The sequence below is a fragment of the Drosophila suzukii genome, chromosome 3 (genome assembly GCF_043229965.1).
Source record: "Drosophila suzukii chromosome 3, CBGP_Dsuzu_IsoJpt1.0, whole genome shotgun sequence".
Taxonomy (NCBI): domain Eukaryota; kingdom Metazoa; phylum Arthropoda; class Insecta; order Diptera; family Drosophilidae; genus Drosophila; species Drosophila suzukii.
The window spans coordinates 90,923,535-90,941,167 of NC_092082.1; the positions used below are offsets into that span (position 1 = coordinate 90,923,535).

The following is a 17,633-nucleotide window of genomic DNA, read 5'->3' on the forward strand; positions in this document are numbered from 1 at the left end:
GTTTTATTTCTAAAATCTCCTTGAAAGTAAAAAGATGAAATGGTATTTTGAATTTTTTAACAATTTAGCAATATATTACATTTAAAGCGTTTAAAATTTCAAAATAATTAGTGCTGATTACTGTGTAACTAGTGATGTAATGAGTGATTTGATTTTTTACGATACTTAAAAGGTAAATAGAAGTAATAGCAATTAAATATATGAGCAAAAAGCCATCAAGTTCTTTTAAAATTTAAGGAAAACATTGTAGATCTGTTAGTTTAAGTTAATTTTGAATAACAGAGTCCTTTGGTATGCCTCCAGGGCCCACATACGGTCACACTGGCGGGCGCCGTCAAACCGTGGTTCTTCTTCATCTATTTACTTCTGAAATTCATTATATAATTAAACCGATGTGAAGCGAAACCAAAACAAACCAGCGCAATCCCAGTGTGTGAGTAGTTACAATGGTAACGCGGTGACAAATGCGCACTTCTCCACACGCCCGTATTGAAGTTAGGATCAGAGCAAGATGAAAGACGATGGAGCACCGAATGTCGCGAAAACCACCGACCCACCGCCCCCGAAACGGGTTCCATCTGGCGGAACCCCCGCCCACTGCACGGAACTAGAGATCTCCCGCGGCGGAAGCGTTTTCTCCGATCGATTCTTCGGGGCCTTCCAGTGGGAGGAGTTCGCCTGCGGATGCGGAGCCGCCTTCGTCAACATCGCGGCCACCTATCCCATCTACAAGATGATATTCCGCCAAATGCTGCACGGCGTCCCCATCACCTCGGCCTTCGCCCAACTGCGCCACGAGGGACTGGGCTTCCTGTACCGCGGCATGTTCCCGCCGCTCGCCCAGAAGACCATCTCCCTGTCCATCATGTTCGGCGTGTTCGACGGCACGCGGCGGTACCTCGTGGAGGACTATCGCCTGAACGACTACGGTGCCAAGGTGATCGCCGGAGTGGTCGCCGGCAGCGCCGAGTCCATCCTCCTGCCCTTCGAGCGGGTGCAAACCCTTCTTGCGGACTCCAAGTTCCACCAGCACTTCTCCAACACACCGAACGCATTCAGGTGAGCTGGGCAGGACTAACTTTGTGACTAAAATCCTTGGTTGGCTTATTTTTCGTAAAGAATTCGCGTTGATTTAAGCTGGAACCAAATTATATACAGTTTACACATGGCTGTCTGATATTTTATAAAGAACTCGCGTTCATTTGAGCTGGATTCATGTTAGGTTCTCAGGCGGCCTCTTTTAAGATCGGGAATTGTCTATGCTCAGACAGCTTTTTTAGAAAGCCTTTAATATATTTGTTTATGCCACATACAAATAAATACATCGTCAATAACCAAAAACCTTAAAATGTACCTAACAAACAGAAGGGAAAGTTTGTTATGTATAACAGCCCCCCTTGCGAGGGCATTAAAAAGATAAGATTAATATTAAACCAGTTAAAATATATCTTCACAAGTGGGTCTGGTTTTAGTGGTAAGCGAGATTAGATAGAGTTCCCAATAATGAAAGTATATTAGGTTTATACCAAGTTTTCGTTTGTAATTTGGCTTTTCAGAACTGCGAAACTTTCTTATAAATAAATGTTTGGGGTTCCAATTATCATGCATTAGATATTATGATAAATATGGCAAATTTTTGCACGAGCATTTCGTTTATACTATTGAGTAAGTCACTCAATTTGTTGATAACGAGAAGTATTCTGCGGATCATATTACCATGAAAAAGAATGTTTATATTAATTGAGCCAATAAAGCATAATTGGTGTTTTATACTGAAATCGAGATACGATGCTTTTATAAAATCTTGTTTAAATTCGTTGAGAAAACGTAAAATATCTTAATGGTTAGACATTGATTTAAATCTATAAATAATACAAAATATGGTAACCAACCGGGAAATATCCATCTCATCCACACGCCTCTTTACTTTAATATCCCCCAGGTATGTGGTGGCCCACCATGGCTATCGGGAGCTCTACAGGGGACTTGAACCAGTATTTTGGCGCAACGGCCTGTCCAACGCGTTCTTCTTCGTGCTGCGCGAGGAGGCCAGCATCCGACTGCCCAATAGAGTAAGTTCTCCCCCCATCACATAGAAACCCTAATAAATACCTTTTCCATCCCACAGCAATCCGTATCCAGTCGGACGGCTCAGGAGTTCGTAGCGGGCGCGGTGATCGGAGCGAGCATAAGCACAATTTTCTATCCGCTCAACGTGATCAAGGTGTCGCTGCAAAGTGACATGGGCCAGAGGTCGGAGGGCAGCTGGCAGGCGTGCAAGCGAATTTACATAGAGCGCGACTGCCGCATCGCGAACTTCTACCGCGGATGCGCCTTCAACACGGGCCGCTCCTTCATCAGCTGGGGCATCATGAATACGGCCTACGAAAACCTCAAGAAACTAATGCACCAGCACCCGCAGATCCCGCTGACCTCGGAGTAATACTAGAGTATACTTAGCTGATTGTACACAAACGGTTACTTCTGCCTTTTAGCTAGCCAATTATTTCTCTCGGTTTAAGTCTCGTCTAAGTCGCTTGTGTTGAGATGCTGAATTCTAGGTGTTAATGTACATATACACACCGTAAGCGGAGGCCATATGCTCCTCCTCCTCCTCATATCTGTATATCAATTCAATTCGCCCCGCGGATGCCAAGTACAATACCACGTGAGCATTTAAAGGTTCCCAAACTACGAGTTACGGTTTAGTTAGCTACTATACGAGTACGTGTAAATAATACTAGATGATGTACAATATAATACGAGTGTGTTGTTTGTTCGCCAATGACTTTGTGATTCATTGAAGTTACTAAAACTGATTAATTTACGCTGTAATTTCAATGTTCTTAAACGAAAATAAAAGTGTATTTGTAATTACGAAGTTAAAGCATACATCTTATGTAAGTTTCAGCATTTCCATGGTTATCTATAAGCACATAGAACAGTATTAAGATCTAATCTAAGGACTAGCAGTAGGGAACGAGTATCACAAGTAAGATTATGTGTAGGTGGAGTGAGCCAAGCGACCTATCGCTTTCTAAGGGAGCTGCGGTATCGCTGGTAGAAATCCTCCATAGCCCGGTACTGGGGCTCCAGGATGTCGGGTATCTCCTTGTCCAGCGAAGCGAAGTACACCATGGCCACCGAGCTGCTGCCCCTTAATTCCTGCTCATAACGCCGCAGCTGCTGGAAGAATCCGGAGTTCGGACGAACCTGAGGCCTAATGGACTGCACATGCTTGTAGGCCTCGCGAAGACTCATTCCGGCGTGCTTCATTAGGTAAGCCAGGCATAAACTGGCCGATCGGCTGACCCCGGCCACGCAGTGGATCAACGTGCAGCCACCGGACAGACGCACTTCCTCGATCAGATCGGCCACCTCATCGAAATGCTTGTACAAGTCCGCCTCTGAACGATCCTGGACTGGGATCCGCAGATACAGAGGATTCTTTTGACTGGGCAGTGGGGTGTCGGGCAGTTCGGGGGCCACGTTGATGACGCAGCTCACGCCCAGCTTGTCCATGTACGCGGGCACCACCGCCGCCGCTCCGCAAAGGATCAGGGAGGGGGTGAGGCGGGACAGGCCAGGATATGGGGTGTGATCCTCTGAGGCACTTAGCTTGCTGTAAAAAGAGAAAAGAATATGGGGCATTTAGATTTTAAGTGTTTCAAATTTTAAAAATCATTTTGATTTTTGAAAAATTAAGATGTATACAAAATGAATGTTAGGATAATTCCTTTTAAAATTGTGTGAAGTATATTTTTTACATCCAAAAAAAGTATATTAGCAAATCCTATCATCCTGATGAATTGAATTACCCATAATTTATATATAATTTAATACCCTCCTGAGCCAAAATATTTAAAAACTGAATATTAAACAAATGATTATGCAATTTTATCAAATTTGGAGATGGTAACAATAGATATACAAATGTTTCGGTTAGACTGCCAAATATTGCTGCGTATGAATTCTTGGCTGGATAACCAGATGCATTTCGTATATGTACGTATATTAATAGAGGGTGAAAAAACCGATAAAATAAGAACAATTCTCACGGGAACAAAGGAGAACATTTGGTGTTACGCCAAACACAAATATCTCATAAACAAATGGCAGGAATTCGTGTATTTTTGCGTAGTACTGCAAAAGCTCTTCAACATGAAACAGGCAGGGTAATTTTTTTGTGAATGGAAACTAAAACAACAATCAACAAACGATCCCATCCCATCCAATCCCAGCAGATCCCAACCCAGCACCTACGTATTTATCAGACGACGTCATGGTTTTTTGCGCTGCGTAGGCACAAACAATAAACATATTGCCATGATACATATAGGTCTACCCAAATTTGTATCTGTACACCTCAAAAATGGATGTTTATAATTAGTTTCGCGGAGTGTATAATAAATGGAGGCGAAGTGAAAATAGAATGGATCTATAATGGTATTTGGCGAATGCGTAAACAAACATATCAGTCATTTAAATGGTATATTATCTACAACGCGTATGATCTTGTTTTTGAATCAGTTTTACGGAAAAACAATTTAATTACAAAGAGGTCATTTATCTTTTCATCTAAAAAGACAAATATTTATAACATATCTTTGGATATTTAGGTAAACAAAAGGATTGGTCATATTGGTCTAGTATTAAAATAGATCTGTCAACATATTATCTTTATTTTGATCAAAACATTCTTAATGTTCCTATATGGCAACATGATAATTTAAATAGAGACCTGCCATCTGGTTCTTTTGGGCCCTATCCATCAACCCAATCCCCTGGACAGCCCCCTTGTCATCAGAGATCAAATGGAAGGTGCCCAAACCAACCCCTCTTCATTTTCCCGCTTCTGTCATCGCCGCCAAAAGTTCCTGCCACTGAGGAATGTAAATGTAAAATTAAACACTCGTCTTATTTATACACCGAAAATATAGATACCCTTTCAGAAAGCCAAAAATTATGAAAACAATTATATAGAACCCTTTTTAAATTATATAAAAATAGTGGTAATTTCGTGTACAATGAATATTAAATAAAATAAAATTCTATATTACTTAAATGAATTTTAAATCCGAGCAAAATTTTCATAATTCATTAGAGTGTTGCCATTTTCTGTGTGTCAAAAAAAATGTCTTTTTGGTTTTATTATATGTTTACGGCGACTTGGCGTCGTCATTAAATAATAATCACGAATTCCGCTGGCAAGGCGCCAAAATTAATCATCGGTCACTTTCACTAGACCAAAAGCCACTGGCATCGGCAGAAAATTTTGTGTTTTGAAAATAAGTGAAATTAAAATATTTCACACCGCCCGCCTTTATGGATGATTTTGTTTTTTTATTATCACCAAATGCAAAAATAAAAGCAAGAACAAATTGAGATGTTTTCGAATTCCAAGTCCATTATTTATGTATTCGCTAAAGAGTGATGGAATTTGAAATCTTGTCGCTGGGCTAGTTTTGCATTGTCGATCACATGCTTTTGTTTTTGAGAAAAAACTAGGTTAATGTGGGGTGGGAAAGATACTATGTCATTTTGTGCTTGTAAAACTCTCCATTCTTATGTATATCTTGTAAATTTCAAACAAATTTTAGCCCGCAAAAATTCTTTAAAGTCAAGATATTAAAATTTTTACCTCGGTCACTGAAAATTGGGTATTTTTCGACTGCCAAAACTTTTGACAGACCTGCGGACAGACCTCCGTCTGCCTCATGATAAATGACTAATTTCATTTTCGCAATTATGGTGTCCTTGAATTCAATTGTCAGAGTCAGGGCCTCCGATAAAGAATGCCAAGATTGCGCCGAAAAACTCAAGTATAATTTAAATAAAGTCCCATAAATTTTGCATTGCAATGTGTACGTTGTATACACATTTATTTCCGACATGATTTCCGCGTTGAATAAATGGGACAATAGCAAAAAAGCGGGCCATGCTCAAAATATGCCCAGATGTAAATACATTGGAATTCAGGATGGAATGTGGTTCAAAAAACAAATTAGATTTGAAAAACGCATGTGTTTGAATTGGGTGCATATGAACTATGAAGTATTGAGCTTCAAAGGGAGCAAATTATGAGTTTTTTAATTAAAATATACATTTAGACGAATTTTGTGCTTTTTTAAATTTAAATTATGATTTGTATTCATATTCATTGTATACAATAAACACAAAATTAAAATTATAATCATATAAAAATGAATTTTATGTTATATTGAAAAAGGATTTAGTAATAATTACTTCTTTGAAAATGTGATTAATTATAAATAAAAATCCTAAATGTACCCACGAAACTTTTATAAAACACACAATAATGCTACATAGTTACGTAGTAGGTTCGTATAAAATTTCTAGTTCGGACCGGTAATTACAATAATTAATTTTAAATTGGACCAATTAAATTGTCGGGCAGCAACAAAGGTGCGTTTGCGGTGACATCAGCGCAACCTTGGCTGTATACATAACTTAGTAGGGCGCCACTTTAGTGTTAGTGATTAACAAAAACGGGCTCAAATGGCGACCGCAAACAAATGTTTTGAACCTACGAGATATGCGTGCAAATGACTCACTTTTGGCAATTTTCGTTCTCGACATTCTCATTATCAAATGGGACAATTCCTCCGATCCCGCTGACTAGTAGCTCCTGCATGTTTATGGGCTCAAGAATTCGCGCGCCACTTAAACAAGAATTTACGCTTCGCAATAAACAAATTCCACGGATTCCAGGGGAAAAATAAAAACTATTTTCCGCCTTGGTCTCTGTCCGGCGATACGATTCGGTAAACAAACTGAAGTTCTTTGGGAACTCAGTGGGGGAAACGATGGATAGGTACTATTCTTTTTGGCAAACCAGAGACGACTGAGAGACGGCGAACAGAAATGCTTTCGAAAAATGTTTTCTGTTTTCAGCTGATGTGGTGAGTTTGTGCGTAAAGGTGTTTCGTGTGGGTGCCGCGAGGTGGGAATTCCACCTGTGGGAGCATTGCCAACGATTTTTGGTTTGTAATTATGTGGGCAAATCGGATGCACTGCATACATTTGGATAATATGTTGCCAATTATTTACCCTGACAGAGGGCTTTATAATTTAATTTGTCGGCATTCTGCTACTATACATTTTTAGTTACGTATTTTAAAATTTTATAATAGATTTAATATGTCGTTTAATTAGACCCGTTCTCAAAGAGTAAAAGGGTTTGTTGTAGTCCTTTGAAAGTATGTACCAGGTAAAAGAATGGTTCAAGGTATTTATATTCTTATCTAGCCGCGACTGGCTTTCCGTGTGAACTTTCTCTCCTGTTTTTGTTTTTACCCTTATCCAGAAGATAAATACTTATTATGCTTACGGATGCATCGTTTTCTCGTCCTCATGCTCAAGATAATCTAATTGTAGGGTTTTGACCTAGAAATCGTGAAAATGCGGAGTTTTAAACTCTATATTAAAACAAGAAAGAACGCTATAGTCGAGTACCTCGACTATCAGATACCCGTTACTCAAAGGGAAATGGAGATATGCAAGCAGCAAAGCGAGATTAAAATGCGCCACCTACCGGCGGTAGACAGATTTAAGCGTTATGGGCGTTAGAGTGCGCGTGGCAAATTTATTGTTGGATCAATCGATAGGTATTGATGACACCAATACATTTCAGTTAAAATTTTTTATCTAGCATGAAAATTGTGGGCGTCACAGGTTTTCGCGGTTTGTGGGCGTTTAAGTGGGCGTGGCAAATTTTTTTTAGGTCAATCGATAAGTATTGATGAGAACAATACATTTCAGTTAAAATTTTCTATCTAGCATCAAAACTGTAGGAGTTACAGTTTTGGGCGGTTTGTGGGCGTTAGAGTGGGCGTGGCAGTCTACTGAAACAAACTTGCGCTGCGTAAGAAGATCAGGAATCTGTACGCCAAATCTCAATAGCCTAGCTCTCATAGTTTCCGAGATCTCAGCGTTCATCCGGACAGACAGACGGACAGACGGACAGACGGACATGGCTAGATCGACTCGGCTAGTGATCCTGATCAAGAATATATGTACTTTATGGGGTCGGAAACGCTTCCTTCTGCCTGTTACATACTTTCCGACGAATCTAGTATACCCTTTTACTCTACGAGTAACGGGTATAACTACTTGAAACTTAATAGAGAACGGTTATAAGTCTGTAATATGTTAAGCTTTTCCCGCGCTTTCAGAACACGTTATCAATATAATCCATTCAAATGGCCACACTTTTTCTGTAATTCGAAAATACTGGTATATAAATGGTATTTTATGAAAACCTAATGGTATTTAATGGTATTGGTTGCCGCACGTTCACACTCATATCTAAGCGCGAGACGAAAAAGCAGACGCTACAGAAATTCCGGCAAAAACAAATTGGAATCGCACACGAATTAGCTAAGCTACACCAAATCCAAGATGGGCAAGGAAAAGGCTGCCAAGTCGTACAGCATTGGCGACCTGGTGTTCGCCAAAGTGAAGGGCTACCCGCCGTGGCCGGCCAAGATCACCAAGAGCAACAACAACAAGAAGTACAATGTTTACTTCTACGGAACGGGCGAGACGGCCAACATCAAGTTGGAGGACCTGTTTCCCTATGCGGACAACAAGGAGCGGTTCGCCACCGAGAAGATCATGAAGCGGGCAAAGTTCATCGAGGCCATCGAGCAGATTGAGAGCGCCCTGCGTGGCGAGGACTCGGCGCCCATCGATTTACCCGGAACCGAGGAGACAGTTCCTTCCGCCGACGCCGCCGCCGATGCTCCTGTTGCTGCTGCCGAACCGGGCAAGAAGGAGGAACCCAAGGATACAGGGGAACCAGCTGCTGCAACTGCTCCACCGGCGGCCGTGGTGGAGAAGCCCAAGAAGAGTGTTAGCAGGAAGACCAAGGCACCACCACGCCATGTGGACGGCGACAGCGAAGGGGGCGGACAAGCCACCTCCTCCTCCGCCACGGAGGCAGCTCCTCCGCCAGCCAAGCGGCGCGTGCCCACCGAGGGTCTGGGCTCTGGTGCAGCGAATCCCGCTCCTGCGGCCCCGGCCACCACGTCCGGCAAGAAATCCGTTAAGAAATCCAAGCCCACGGCTGCAGTAACTCCCATCCAGAAACGGGCAAGGCCAATCAATGTAAGTATGAGCCAATTAAATAGGTCACGGTGATGCGACAAATAGCTAGGTACTTTTATTTAGCTAGGTTCAACAATTGTACCTGACCTAACTTAATAAACAAGGTATTCCTTATAAAGCCAAAGTTTCTCAGCACTTTAAGCATTTAAAATATAGCTTAATAGGTAAAACGAAAACGTTCCCTTTTTAACAAAGATATATTATAATTATTATTCCCTGCAACAAAAAATGCACATGGCCTACTTACGTCCTTAGATCATTTCAAATTCCTGACCTAACCCAGTAATAACATCAGTTCATATTGAGCAACAAATTTAAATATAATTCCTATAAATTTTCACATAAAAATCTTTCTTATCACCTGATGCAGTCCGAATTGCGGTAGATTGCTAATCTAGTATCATTTTTGCCCACTCAGAACATCCGGAACGAGATGCTTATGGTATATATGCCCACGGCCAAGTGTTTGGGCATTGACATGAACTACAACAAGCCGGACATTTTTGAGAGCGCCGCCGCCGAGGAGGCTTGGCTGGAGAAGTCCCGCAAGGAGGCCATGGAGCTCAAGCTGAAGCTGGAAAGCGGTCAACTCGAGCCGGAGACCATGCCGGAGAGGATAGTGGTGGAGCCAACTCGCAGCGAGATACCCAAGCAGGAGGCCTTGCGGTTCATCGAGGAGCTAATTGAGCACGAGGATGCTCTGTTTATGGAGCGCGATTTCATCCAACTTTCCCAGCAGCTGCGAGAGTGTCTGGGATTGCGGCGAGCCAATGTGGGCAAGTGCCTGGAGATTCTCGACCAGTTCAAGGAGGTGGAGCTCACCAAGCTGATGCTGCTGCGCAATCCGGAGTGCGTGGACATAATGCGGCGGTTGCGACGCTATGTGGGAAACCTTGAGCTCTGGAAAATGGACCACTCCGACGAGGTGGAGTTCAAGGAGAAGGCGCAGATCATTCGCAAGGTGTCCACCGGTATATACGATGGCTTCAAGAGTCTTTTTAATCCGGAGCCCGAGAGCGAGGATAACTTTTGGATCGATTTCTGCGAGAAGGTTAAGATCTACAAGACCTACACGAAAAATATGAACGAAAACCTTCGCGTAGGAATGAACGAGCGCAGCTACAACAATCTGGTTGTGGCCAAGGAGGGCTCCGCCTCCGGCGAAGCCGTTCCGCAGTAGAAGACGAGTGTTTAAGGGCCAGCTCTGCTAGTCCATCTGTACGATAAGGTGTGTTTGAAAAAAGCCAAATTTCACTTGAACTTCCTTTAACACTCTTGCTTGCTTGCAGTTACTACTAAGCGTTAAAAACCGAGCAAATTGAAGACCTTGCTCTGGAAGACGAAGTTTCGATAAGCCGAGTGTGCTATTGCTTAATTTCTAGGATTACAATTCATTTAATTTCCTTTAATGAAACCGAACCCTTCATCTGTTTGCCTACCAGGCGCATATCCGTGCATTGCTCGAGATGGGATTTCTCCTGCCGCACCCGCTTAATATTACCACCAGACATAAAAGCTTTTTAGCTTCGGATCCCCAAATATTTACTAAGTGTGTAGATGATTTTGATTGATAATGAATTAAATATAGATGGTACATACTCTCAGACCTTGTTTGAATTTATAATTGAATTTCCATTGACGATGCTCAGACATACAAAATAAAAGTATTTAACATAATGAATAGTTTATTATTATAAAAGAAACTTAAACGGGTGTAATCTAAAGTAAATTCATTCGCTGCCTTAAGCTATGGGGGATCAGTTGCCCTCCTTGACGTCGCCTATGCCATCCGGCAGAATGGCGAACATGGCCTCCGATTCAGGCAGACAAGGCGAGTCGTATATCTTGCAGATGCGCGTCTCGCCCTTGCCCTTGCGCAGATACAGCCGGGTAGTGGAGGAGTGGGCCATGATGTGGCCCCCGATGGGCTTCTTGGCATCGCCGGCAAACATGCCCGGCCCGCTGTCCAGCGAGGCAGTCACCTGGTTTGTGATGACCACCGCCACTCCGAACTCGTCGGCCAGGCGTTGGAGCATGCGCAGGAACAGGCCCAGATGGTTTTGTCTGGCTGCCAGCTCACCGCGTCCTATATAATCCGATCGGTACAGAGCCATGGCACTGTCCACAATGACAACGGCGTATCTGTAAGATGGGCGGGAATTAAAATGGGTAAACAGGATGATAGGGGTGAGTTATCGCAGCATACCTGGACTCAAAAAGCATGCCCGCTGCCATTTGGATGAGCCTGGTCTGCTGGTCGGAGTTGTAGGCCCTGGAACAGGCCACATTGTCAAGCACCTCGGCCTCGTTCAGCTTGAATCTCTGCGCAATGGCCGACAATCGCTCCGGACGGAAGGTGTTCTCCGTGTCGATGTACAGGCACTTGCCTTCGCCGCCCTTCTGGCTGATGGGCAGTTGGCAGGTGACCGCCAGGGTGTGACAAATCTGGGTCTTGCCACAGCGGAATTCGCCGAAGATCTCCGTAATCGATCCCGTCTCAATGCCGCCACCCAGCAGCTTGTCCAGCTCCTTGGAGCCTGTGCTCAGCTGCACCACATCCGCACGCATCTGATGAAAGGTGCGGGCGCTGAGAAAGCCCAGTGGCACCAGTTTGTTGGCCTCCGTAATGATCTGCTCCACTTTGCCACCACCCAGGCCGGGAATGGCCATCAGTTGCTTCTTGGTTGCATTGGCCACCGCTTCCACGGTGTGTAGACTAGCCTGTTGCAACAGTTTGATGTCCTTGGCCGTAATGCTGCCTCCCTGAAGGATATACATTAAAGGTATGCCCACAATTCTGGCCGAGATCGCTGGGTACTCACCATTAATTTGGCCACGCTGAGGGGACCCTCCTCCTCCTCCTCCTGGGCCTGGGCATTCGTTAGCTTGTCCATTTGACAGATACTTATTTGTTTTGGGTTTGAATTTCTCTTTTAAAATTCTACGTTTTGCATGAGACTAGGGAATTTGGTCGAAAAATTGGCGCCGCGCAATTTACCAAAACAATCGGTTTGCCATTCGCCCCGAACGCATAGGTATTGGAATATCACCACAGCGGACACCGCCTAAAGAGGACAGAGAGATCATCATGGCGCAATATTATTACTTTGACATAAAACTGTAAGTGGCGGAATGTTCCGAACTCAGATAATGTTAGTGGTTGACAAATATCTATTTCTTTATTCCCTTAGCAAACTGCGAGATCCGGATACAGTGGTTTTGACCCCAGCCCTATTTCGTAGCTGTGTTCTCAATGCCTTGGATAGTTTTTTTTGTGAGGAGAAGCCCACCCTGGAGATCGTAAAGTTCTGCGCCCAGCAGCAACGCGTTATTTTTCGAGTCCCAGAGGACCTATATGAAATGACACGCATCTCCCTGGATCTAATAGGCCACTACCAGGAAACGCCATGCCATTTCCAGGTTCTCCAAACCTCAAAATCAGCGTTAGACTTTGAGAAGAACATTGAGAAGAGTCACGTAAAGCTGCCCGATACCTAATACTAGCGATTATCCTCTTATTAAACACCCATAAACCTATGATTGTGAAATATAATACCATAACCGTTACGGAATATTTGAAAATTTGCCATTCACAACGAATTACTCACCCATGCCATAGATAGGTAATTAAAATGATATCAAAAATTATGTAGTTTAGACAATTTAATTTAATGAAACAAATTGTAATTAAATATTTAACAAATACCAGTCCTTTCTTTTAGTGTTGTCTACATTATTAGGTTTAGGAAAGGGTCAATATATATTATTTAAAGACATGGAATATTTAATGTTATTTATACATAACACGGAAAAAAGGATCCAAAAATAAAGATAAATAATTAATCTAATTTAAATAGCTAAATATCTAGCTATTATTACCACCTCTCATTGTAAACCGCCAAGCTGCCATCTCTGCCTGCGCACAGCTGTTCGAAAAGCAGAAAGAAACGTTGAAAAGGGAATAATTACATAAAAATAACACACTGACCGGCAATTTTGGACCGCTTTTCCCGAAGTTTCCACCGAAAAGAGATCCCGTGCAGAATTACCGGGAGTTAGACTTGCATGTAACCAAAGCATGAGTGGTTACCAATACCTGGACGTGAAGCTGTGAGTCTGGGAATATCCGTATTCCATCTGCCACACGTGCGCACGTGCATCATTTCGGAGATAGTGAAAGTAATCCATGTTTGGTACCCTCCAGGAAACTCCGTGATCCAGATTCCGTGACCTTGACGCCCGTTTTCCTCTGCGGCTGCATCCTCAACTCCTTGGCCAGTATTTTCGGCGAAATCGGTGGCCAAACCGCGCTGGAAATTGTGAAATTCAGCTCTAGCCAAAAGCGATCAATTTTCCGGGTGCCCGAGGCTTTCCTGGAACGCGTCCGCATAGCCATATCCCTGATAGGCTACTACCAGGAGGAGCCCTGCCATTTCCAGGTGCTCAGCACATCCCGAAAGCCATTGGACTTCGAGGAACCCGACGCGGAATTCATAGCATTTAACTAGTATGTCGTTTTCCTACTGCAAGGAGTACGGCAAGGACAAGGTGATCTTCGTCACCAAGGAGGATCATGCCACGGCCAGCACCATCGAGCTGCCGCCACCGGAACAGCCGGAGGGTGTGATCACCAAGGACGGCAAGATCAACTGGAGTTGTCCCTGTCTGGGTGGAATGGCCACCGGTCCCTGTGGCGTCGACTTCCGCGAGGCCTTCTCCTGCTTCCAGAACAGCACTGCCGACCCCAAGGGATCCGACTGCTACGAGGCCTTCACCAAGATGCGCGACTGCTTCCAGAAGTATCCCACCGTGTACAACAAGTCAGGCGGCGATGACGACGACGATGATGCCATGGGCGATGCCTTGGACACGGATGCTGGGTCTATTGGCGGCCAGAACGCAGATCCGCTGGCGGATGTGGGCAATCCTGGAGGCGGCGATGAGGCGGTGACCCCCAAGAGCAACTCGGTGGTGCCCAAGGCCTAGGTTGGAGAGCGGGTGTCGTATTCAAATTACTTAAAAGATAAGAGCTAGGTGTGACTTCGTACAAAATAAATAAAGCTTGTCATAGTTCTGGGCCATTCGCGCTCCAATCATATTGACCATCCATCGTGACTGTTGCAATTTCATATTTATCTGCCGAAGAAGTAGAAGTTGTTGAAATAGTTAAAATAAGTTAAAATCTTTGACAGTAAATAAATCTAAAACTAAACCCTTAAATAAAATCAATTAAAAATATGTTACTCATTTTTGTGATTTCATTTAAATCAGGACCATGATTAATAAAAGATTTAAAGTAATACTTTACTGTGAATATGAGTCCATGGCCATGTTGTAATGCAAATTGTTTAATTTTGTATAGAAAATAGAATCAATTGAATAAACCTTAAGAGAACGAAATCAAAATATTTCAAACATAAGTTGTAGATTTATGTGAAAGTACACATTTTAACTTAAGCAAGTTTTGAAAAGTTTCTGTTGCATCAGTTTAAATTTACAGACTGTAAGTTCAAGTAAAACTTTTTGTAAATTCTTTTCCTGGTATTCACTGTACCTAAATGGCCGTTATACTGTTTTTCGGGACTTTACAGTATATTTGTGGTATTTCCCCGAAGCGCTAGTACTTTGAAGCGGTATTTTCACCACCCTGCTGCCACACTGTTTACGAAGAAGCGAGCAAAGGAAACGGAAAAATAAAAGCGTATTAATATTCGTGTGGAAAGGAAAAATGCTGTAGGCGCAGTGTAAAATGCATATATTGCTAATAAATCGCGTTTGTGAGATGCTAAAACGCGAATTCAACATCAAATCGGTGCAGAACTTCAAGGTGCAATAATAGTAATACTCGAATTATCGAATATACCAAAGTGCAATTGGCCAGTTGAGACTACAACCACAATAACAACAACAGCAACATCAGCAGTGAAATAATATAATAACCTTGTGTTTTGTTTTTTATTTTGTCGATCAGAAATCGGAAATATATATTCAAAATATAGCAAGGTGAAGTGTGTTATTAGCTAAAGTGGTTAAATAATAAAAGTTCAAAAGGAAAACAGAGTTACGGTGTGTGCGTGTGCGTAGTGCCAACAATACAAACGCAACAAACCAACACAAGCGCACAGCTAGTTTTCATAGGAAAATAACGAAAGCACTAGCGATAAATAATACCAAACTAAAACATCCACAACAACGAAGAGTCTCAAAAAGTGCTGGAAAAACTCGCGATAAGAAATTATAACAAGAAAAAAACGGAAAAACAGGAACCTACACATCGACAGATATTTTTGATGTTGTGATTTTGAATGCTGCTGCATTTTGAAATCCGGCGACAAAATGGTTTCGTTAATTGATACAATAGAAGCGGCAGCCGCGAAACAGAAGCAATCGGTGGCCACCAACTCCTCCTCCCCCACTTCCTCCTCGTACTCCTCCTCCTCACCATCTTCGTCATCTGGATCCCCATCTTCGTCTGCCCCAAAATCCAATCTCACGGCCAGTGGAAAACCAAAGGAGAAACGAAGGTGAGTCATAGGGATCGATGGATGTACTATCTGATTACCCGGATACCCTGACCCATAGTATCTCACTGAACTATACCATCCCTCGATCGGAATCCATCGGATCTGCTTAGATCAGTTGTTTGCCCATTGCATAAGCGCCTGCTTTCTTTTTCGCCCTCTTCGTAGCGATCGTAGAGCTCGTGGCGGCTTTGGTTGCTATCCGTTGCTTTTCGCATTTCTTCTCAGTTTCCAGGGGTTATTTCGTATATTTGTATGCCCTGGAATCATTTTATCCATGGAACCCCTAGCGGAAAAGGGTTAGTTTTCATTGAGTATCCCGAATTAAGATACCCAATGTATTTAATTATTTATCTTTCCTTGCTATTTATGGCTTTTTCTTTATTACTTCTTAGTTTTCTTTAGGTATATTGTTTATTTTTATGATTTCGAATCACTTTTTACTTTATCTAGGGGTTGTTTTCATTAAGTATTTTTAAATGGAAGCCCTTAGGGAATCTACTATTGATCTGGAATTCGTAGATTGTTATGATCTGAAATTAATTTTATAATATGTCGTTGGAACCCTGTCCCAGAAAAGGTTTCTTATCTTCTTTCCAACCCGGATTAATTTTATTAGCATTTTGATATCCATGTTCCTTTGATACATTAAAGAAAATTACATTCATCAAACATTTCTTTTCTTAAATCTGTGCATATCGTGATATATTTGTTTTCCTTCTAGTGGTTGGTTATCTAATAGAACTTGTCTTGATATAAGTGATCTGTTCCACAATTCACTTGTGCCTGAGATTCTTTAAATTTTTAAATAGTCTTCCATATTTCGATTGATTGAATTTACTAGTTAGTTGGCTGTGTTTATTTGTTTTTTCTCTAATTGGAACGCAAAATTTGATTAATTTTTGTACAAAAATAGTACAGACAATACATACATAGACCGCAAAATTCTAATTGGTATAAAGCACTCTCCATTGTATCGCCATTCCCATTATTTTTCCTCATTGCAAAGTCAAATTCACTGAAGTCTTTCCCGGGAGGGAAATGGATTTTCCTTAATTTAATCTAAATTACGCTTCATATTATTAACACCCCTTATTGGGCGTCGCTGGTTGACGAAAGAGTCCCTGAAGAGACTGGGAAAAAATGAAAAGCCAATCATTAATCACGCGATCAACCAATTTTTGCATTCGCGGTAATTATTATACGAACCGGTGACGGAGGTAGAGTGATAGAGAAGGAGAATCCAACGGCCGAGACCCACGACCTTCAGATATAGACTTTCAAAGACAAAAGTCGCGACGATCCGAACCGAAATCGTTCAGTTTGCATATGCACGATTGGTTTCCGCAGTGGAATATGATATCTAGGGTGCTTATAAAAGACTAGTGCACTTGAGGTAGGAGACACTTGTTGCTCCCTAGAGATGGTACATATGTCCTCTAAGGGTTATATTCTCATCTTTAAGGCCAAGCCCCCAGAGGCTGGGATTTATTTTTAGACGAATGCATTGTTCTTCGATATTCCTTACGCACTGTGGGTTATTTTTGAGTCTGGGCAAAATCGAAAACAACGAGGAAAACCAGTTATTTTTACCCCTGCGCCCCAAAAAAACAACCTGTTTTGTATTCCTCGTGCTTCTTTTTTATCAGCTTTGTTTTGTTTTTGACTCAGTTTTTTTCCTTTTTTTGGCCCACGCCCCTCTGGAAACTTAAATTTATTTATTTTATAAGCCCATAAACCGACCAGTTTATGTTTTAGCCAAGACATTTACATTGGATCGAAACAAAGTTTCGATTTGGCCTACGTGACAACCATAAAACTAAACTTAAAAACAAAATGTGGAAAAGTTGAAAAGCGGTTCTATAACCATTTTCACAACGTGCTCTAGCTTTGAATAGACCCAGTAACCGACTATTCGCATTTTCCCATTTGCTTCGAACTGGTTCCAATATATTTTTGTATGCGAAATGTGAAAACAATTGA

The 17,633-nt window shown here is 42.2% G+C and overlaps 8 protein-coding genes across 8 annotated transcripts in view; 6 read left to right on the forward strand and 2 right to left on the reverse strand.

Moving 5' to 3' along the window:
- The first annotated feature begins 317 nt into the window (after positions 1-317).
- On the forward strand, positions 318-2,887 carry LOC108019310 (mitochondrial nicotinamide adenine dinucleotide transporter SLC25A51). Its single transcript, XM_017087130.4, has 3 exons — positions 318-1,059; positions 1,943-2,072; positions 2,129-2,887. The coding sequence occupies exons 1-3, from the start codon at positions 512-514 to the stop codon at positions 2,441-2,443; spliced, it is 993 nt and encodes a 330-aa protein (XP_016942619.4). The 5' UTR covers positions 318-511; the 3' UTR covers positions 2,444-2,887.
- Positions 2,836-6,871, reverse strand: LOC108019311 (dual specificity protein phosphatase 18). Its single transcript, XM_017087132.4, has 2 exons — positions 6,576-6,871; positions 2,836-3,622 (listed from the first exon to the last, which is right to left on the reverse strand). Exons 1-2 carry the CDS (start codon positions 6,653-6,655, stop codon positions 3,028-3,030), a joined length of 675 nt encoding a protein of 224 aa, XP_016942621.4. The 5' UTR covers positions 6,656-6,871; the 3' UTR covers positions 2,836-3,027.
- A 1,437-nt stretch (positions 6,872-8,308) lies between these two features.
- On the forward strand, positions 8,309-10,733 carry Jasper (JIL-1 anchoring and stabilizing protein). The gene is made up of 3 exons (XM_036819493.3): positions 8,309-9,129; positions 9,548-10,357; positions 10,419-10,733. The coding sequence occupies exons 1-2, from the start codon at positions 8,422-8,424 to the stop codon at positions 10,307-10,309; spliced, it is 1,470 nt and encodes a 489-aa protein (XP_036675388.3). The 5' UTR covers positions 8,309-8,421; the 3' UTR covers positions 10,310-10,357; positions 10,419-10,733.
- A 63-nt stretch (positions 10,734-10,796) lies between these two features.
- Positions 10,797-12,166, reverse strand: spn-A (RAD51 recombinase homolog spn-A). The gene is made up of 3 exons (XM_065865470.2): positions 11,952-12,166; positions 11,336-11,892; positions 10,797-11,271 (listed from the first exon to the last, which is right to left on the reverse strand). Exons 1-3 carry the CDS (start codon positions 12,021-12,023, stop codon positions 10,887-10,889), a joined length of 1,014 nt encoding a protein of 337 aa, XP_065721542.1. The 5' UTR covers positions 12,024-12,166; the 3' UTR covers positions 10,797-10,886.
- Positions 12,115-12,739, forward strand: Rpp14b (Ribonuclease P/MRP subunit p14 b). Its single transcript, XM_036819494.3, has 2 exons — positions 12,115-12,249; positions 12,321-12,739. The coding sequence occupies exons 1-2, from the start codon at positions 12,218-12,220 to the stop codon at positions 12,625-12,627; spliced, it is 339 nt and encodes a 112-aa protein (XP_036675389.2). The 5' UTR covers positions 12,115-12,217; the 3' UTR covers positions 12,628-12,739.
- Positions 12,740-13,056: 317 nt separating this feature from the next.
- Positions 13,057-13,637, forward strand: Rpp14a (Ribonuclease P/MRP subunit p14 a). Its single transcript, XM_017087122.4, has 2 exons — positions 13,057-13,239; positions 13,334-13,637. Exons 1-2 carry the CDS (start codon positions 13,208-13,210, stop codon positions 13,635-13,637), a joined length of 336 nt encoding a protein of 111 aa, XP_016942611.3. The 5' UTR covers positions 13,057-13,207.
- A 1-nt stretch (position 13,638) lies between these two features.
- Positions 13,639-14,227, forward strand: LOC108019301 (mitochondrial intermembrane space import and assembly protein 40). Its single transcript, XM_017087121.4, has one exon. The coding sequence runs from the start codon at positions 13,639-13,641 to the stop codon at positions 14,113-14,115; it is 477 nt and encodes a 158-aa protein (XP_016942610.3). The 3' UTR covers positions 14,116-14,227.
- Positions 14,228-14,798: 571 nt separating this feature from the next.
- The window catches only part of sima (HIF-1 transcription factor component sima), a 70,263-nt gene continuing 67,428 nt past the window's right edge, over positions 14,799-17,633 (forward strand). Inside the window, exon 1 of the mRNA XM_065866988.2 lies at positions 14,799-15,653. Coding sequence (XP_065723060.2) covers positions 15,466-15,653 — 188 coding nt within the window. The 5' untranslated portion in view covers positions 14,799-15,465. The remainder of the gene's footprint in view (positions 15,654-17,633) is intronic.

Excerpts from the sequence above, each read along its gene's own strand:
- LOC108019311 (XM_017087132.4), bottom strand. The coding sequence starts at position 6,655 with ATGCAGGAGCTACTAGTCAGCGGGATCGGAGGAATTGTCCCATTTGAT. Across the intron at positions 3,623-6,575 it reads GAGAACGAAAATTGCCAAAA|CAAGCTAAGTGCCTCAGAGG; the intron begins GTGAGTCATTTG and ends CTCTTTTTACAG.
- spn-A (XM_065865470.2), bottom strand. The coding sequence starts at position 12,023 with ATGGACAAGCTAACGAATGCCCAGGCCCAGGAGGAGGAGGAGGAGGGT. Across the intron at positions 11,893-11,951 it reads TCAGCGTGGCCAAATTAATG|GGAGGCAGCATTACGGCCAA; the intron begins GTGAGTACCCAG and ends TATATCCTTCAG. Across the intron at positions 11,272-11,335 it reads GGCATGCTTTTTGAGTCCAG|ATACGCCGTTGTCATTGTGG; the intron begins GTATGCTGCGAT and ends CCCATCTTACAG.
- LOC108019310 (XM_017087130.4), top strand. The coding sequence starts at position 512 with ATGAAAGACGATGGAGCACCGAATGTCGCGAAAACCACCGACCCACCG. Across the intron at positions 1,060-1,942 it reads AACACACCGAACGCATTCAG|GTATGTGGTGGCCCACCATG; the intron begins GTGAGCTGGGCA and ends AATATCCCCCAG. Across the intron at positions 2,073-2,128 it reads GCATCCGACTGCCCAATAGA|CAATCCGTATCCAGTCGGAC; the intron begins GTAAGTTCTCCC and ends TCCATCCCACAG.
- Rpp14b (XM_036819494.3), top strand. The coding sequence starts at position 12,218 with ATGGCGCAATATTATTACTTTGACATAAAACT. Across the intron at positions 12,250-12,320 it reads TATTACTTTGACATAAAACT|CAAACTGCGAGATCCGGATA; the intron begins GTAAGTGGCGGA and ends TTATTCCCTTAG.
- Jasper (XM_036819493.3), top strand. The coding sequence starts at position 8,422 with ATGGGCAAGGAAAAGGCTGCCAAGTCGTACAGCATTGGCGACCTGGTG. Across the intron at positions 9,130-9,547 it reads AACGGGCAAGGCCAATCAAT|AACATCCGGAACGAGATGCT; the intron begins GTAAGTATGAGC and ends TTGCCCACTCAG.
- Rpp14a (XM_017087122.4), top strand. The coding sequence starts at position 13,208 with ATGAGTGGTTACCAATACCTGGACGTGAAGCT. Across the intron at positions 13,240-13,333 it reads CAATACCTGGACGTGAAGCT|GAAACTCCGTGATCCAGATT; the intron begins GTGAGTCTGGGA and ends GGTACCCTCCAG.
- LOC108019301 (XM_017087121.4), top strand. The coding sequence starts at position 13,639 with ATGTCGTTTTCCTACTGCAAGGAGTACGGCAAGGACAAGGTGATCTTC.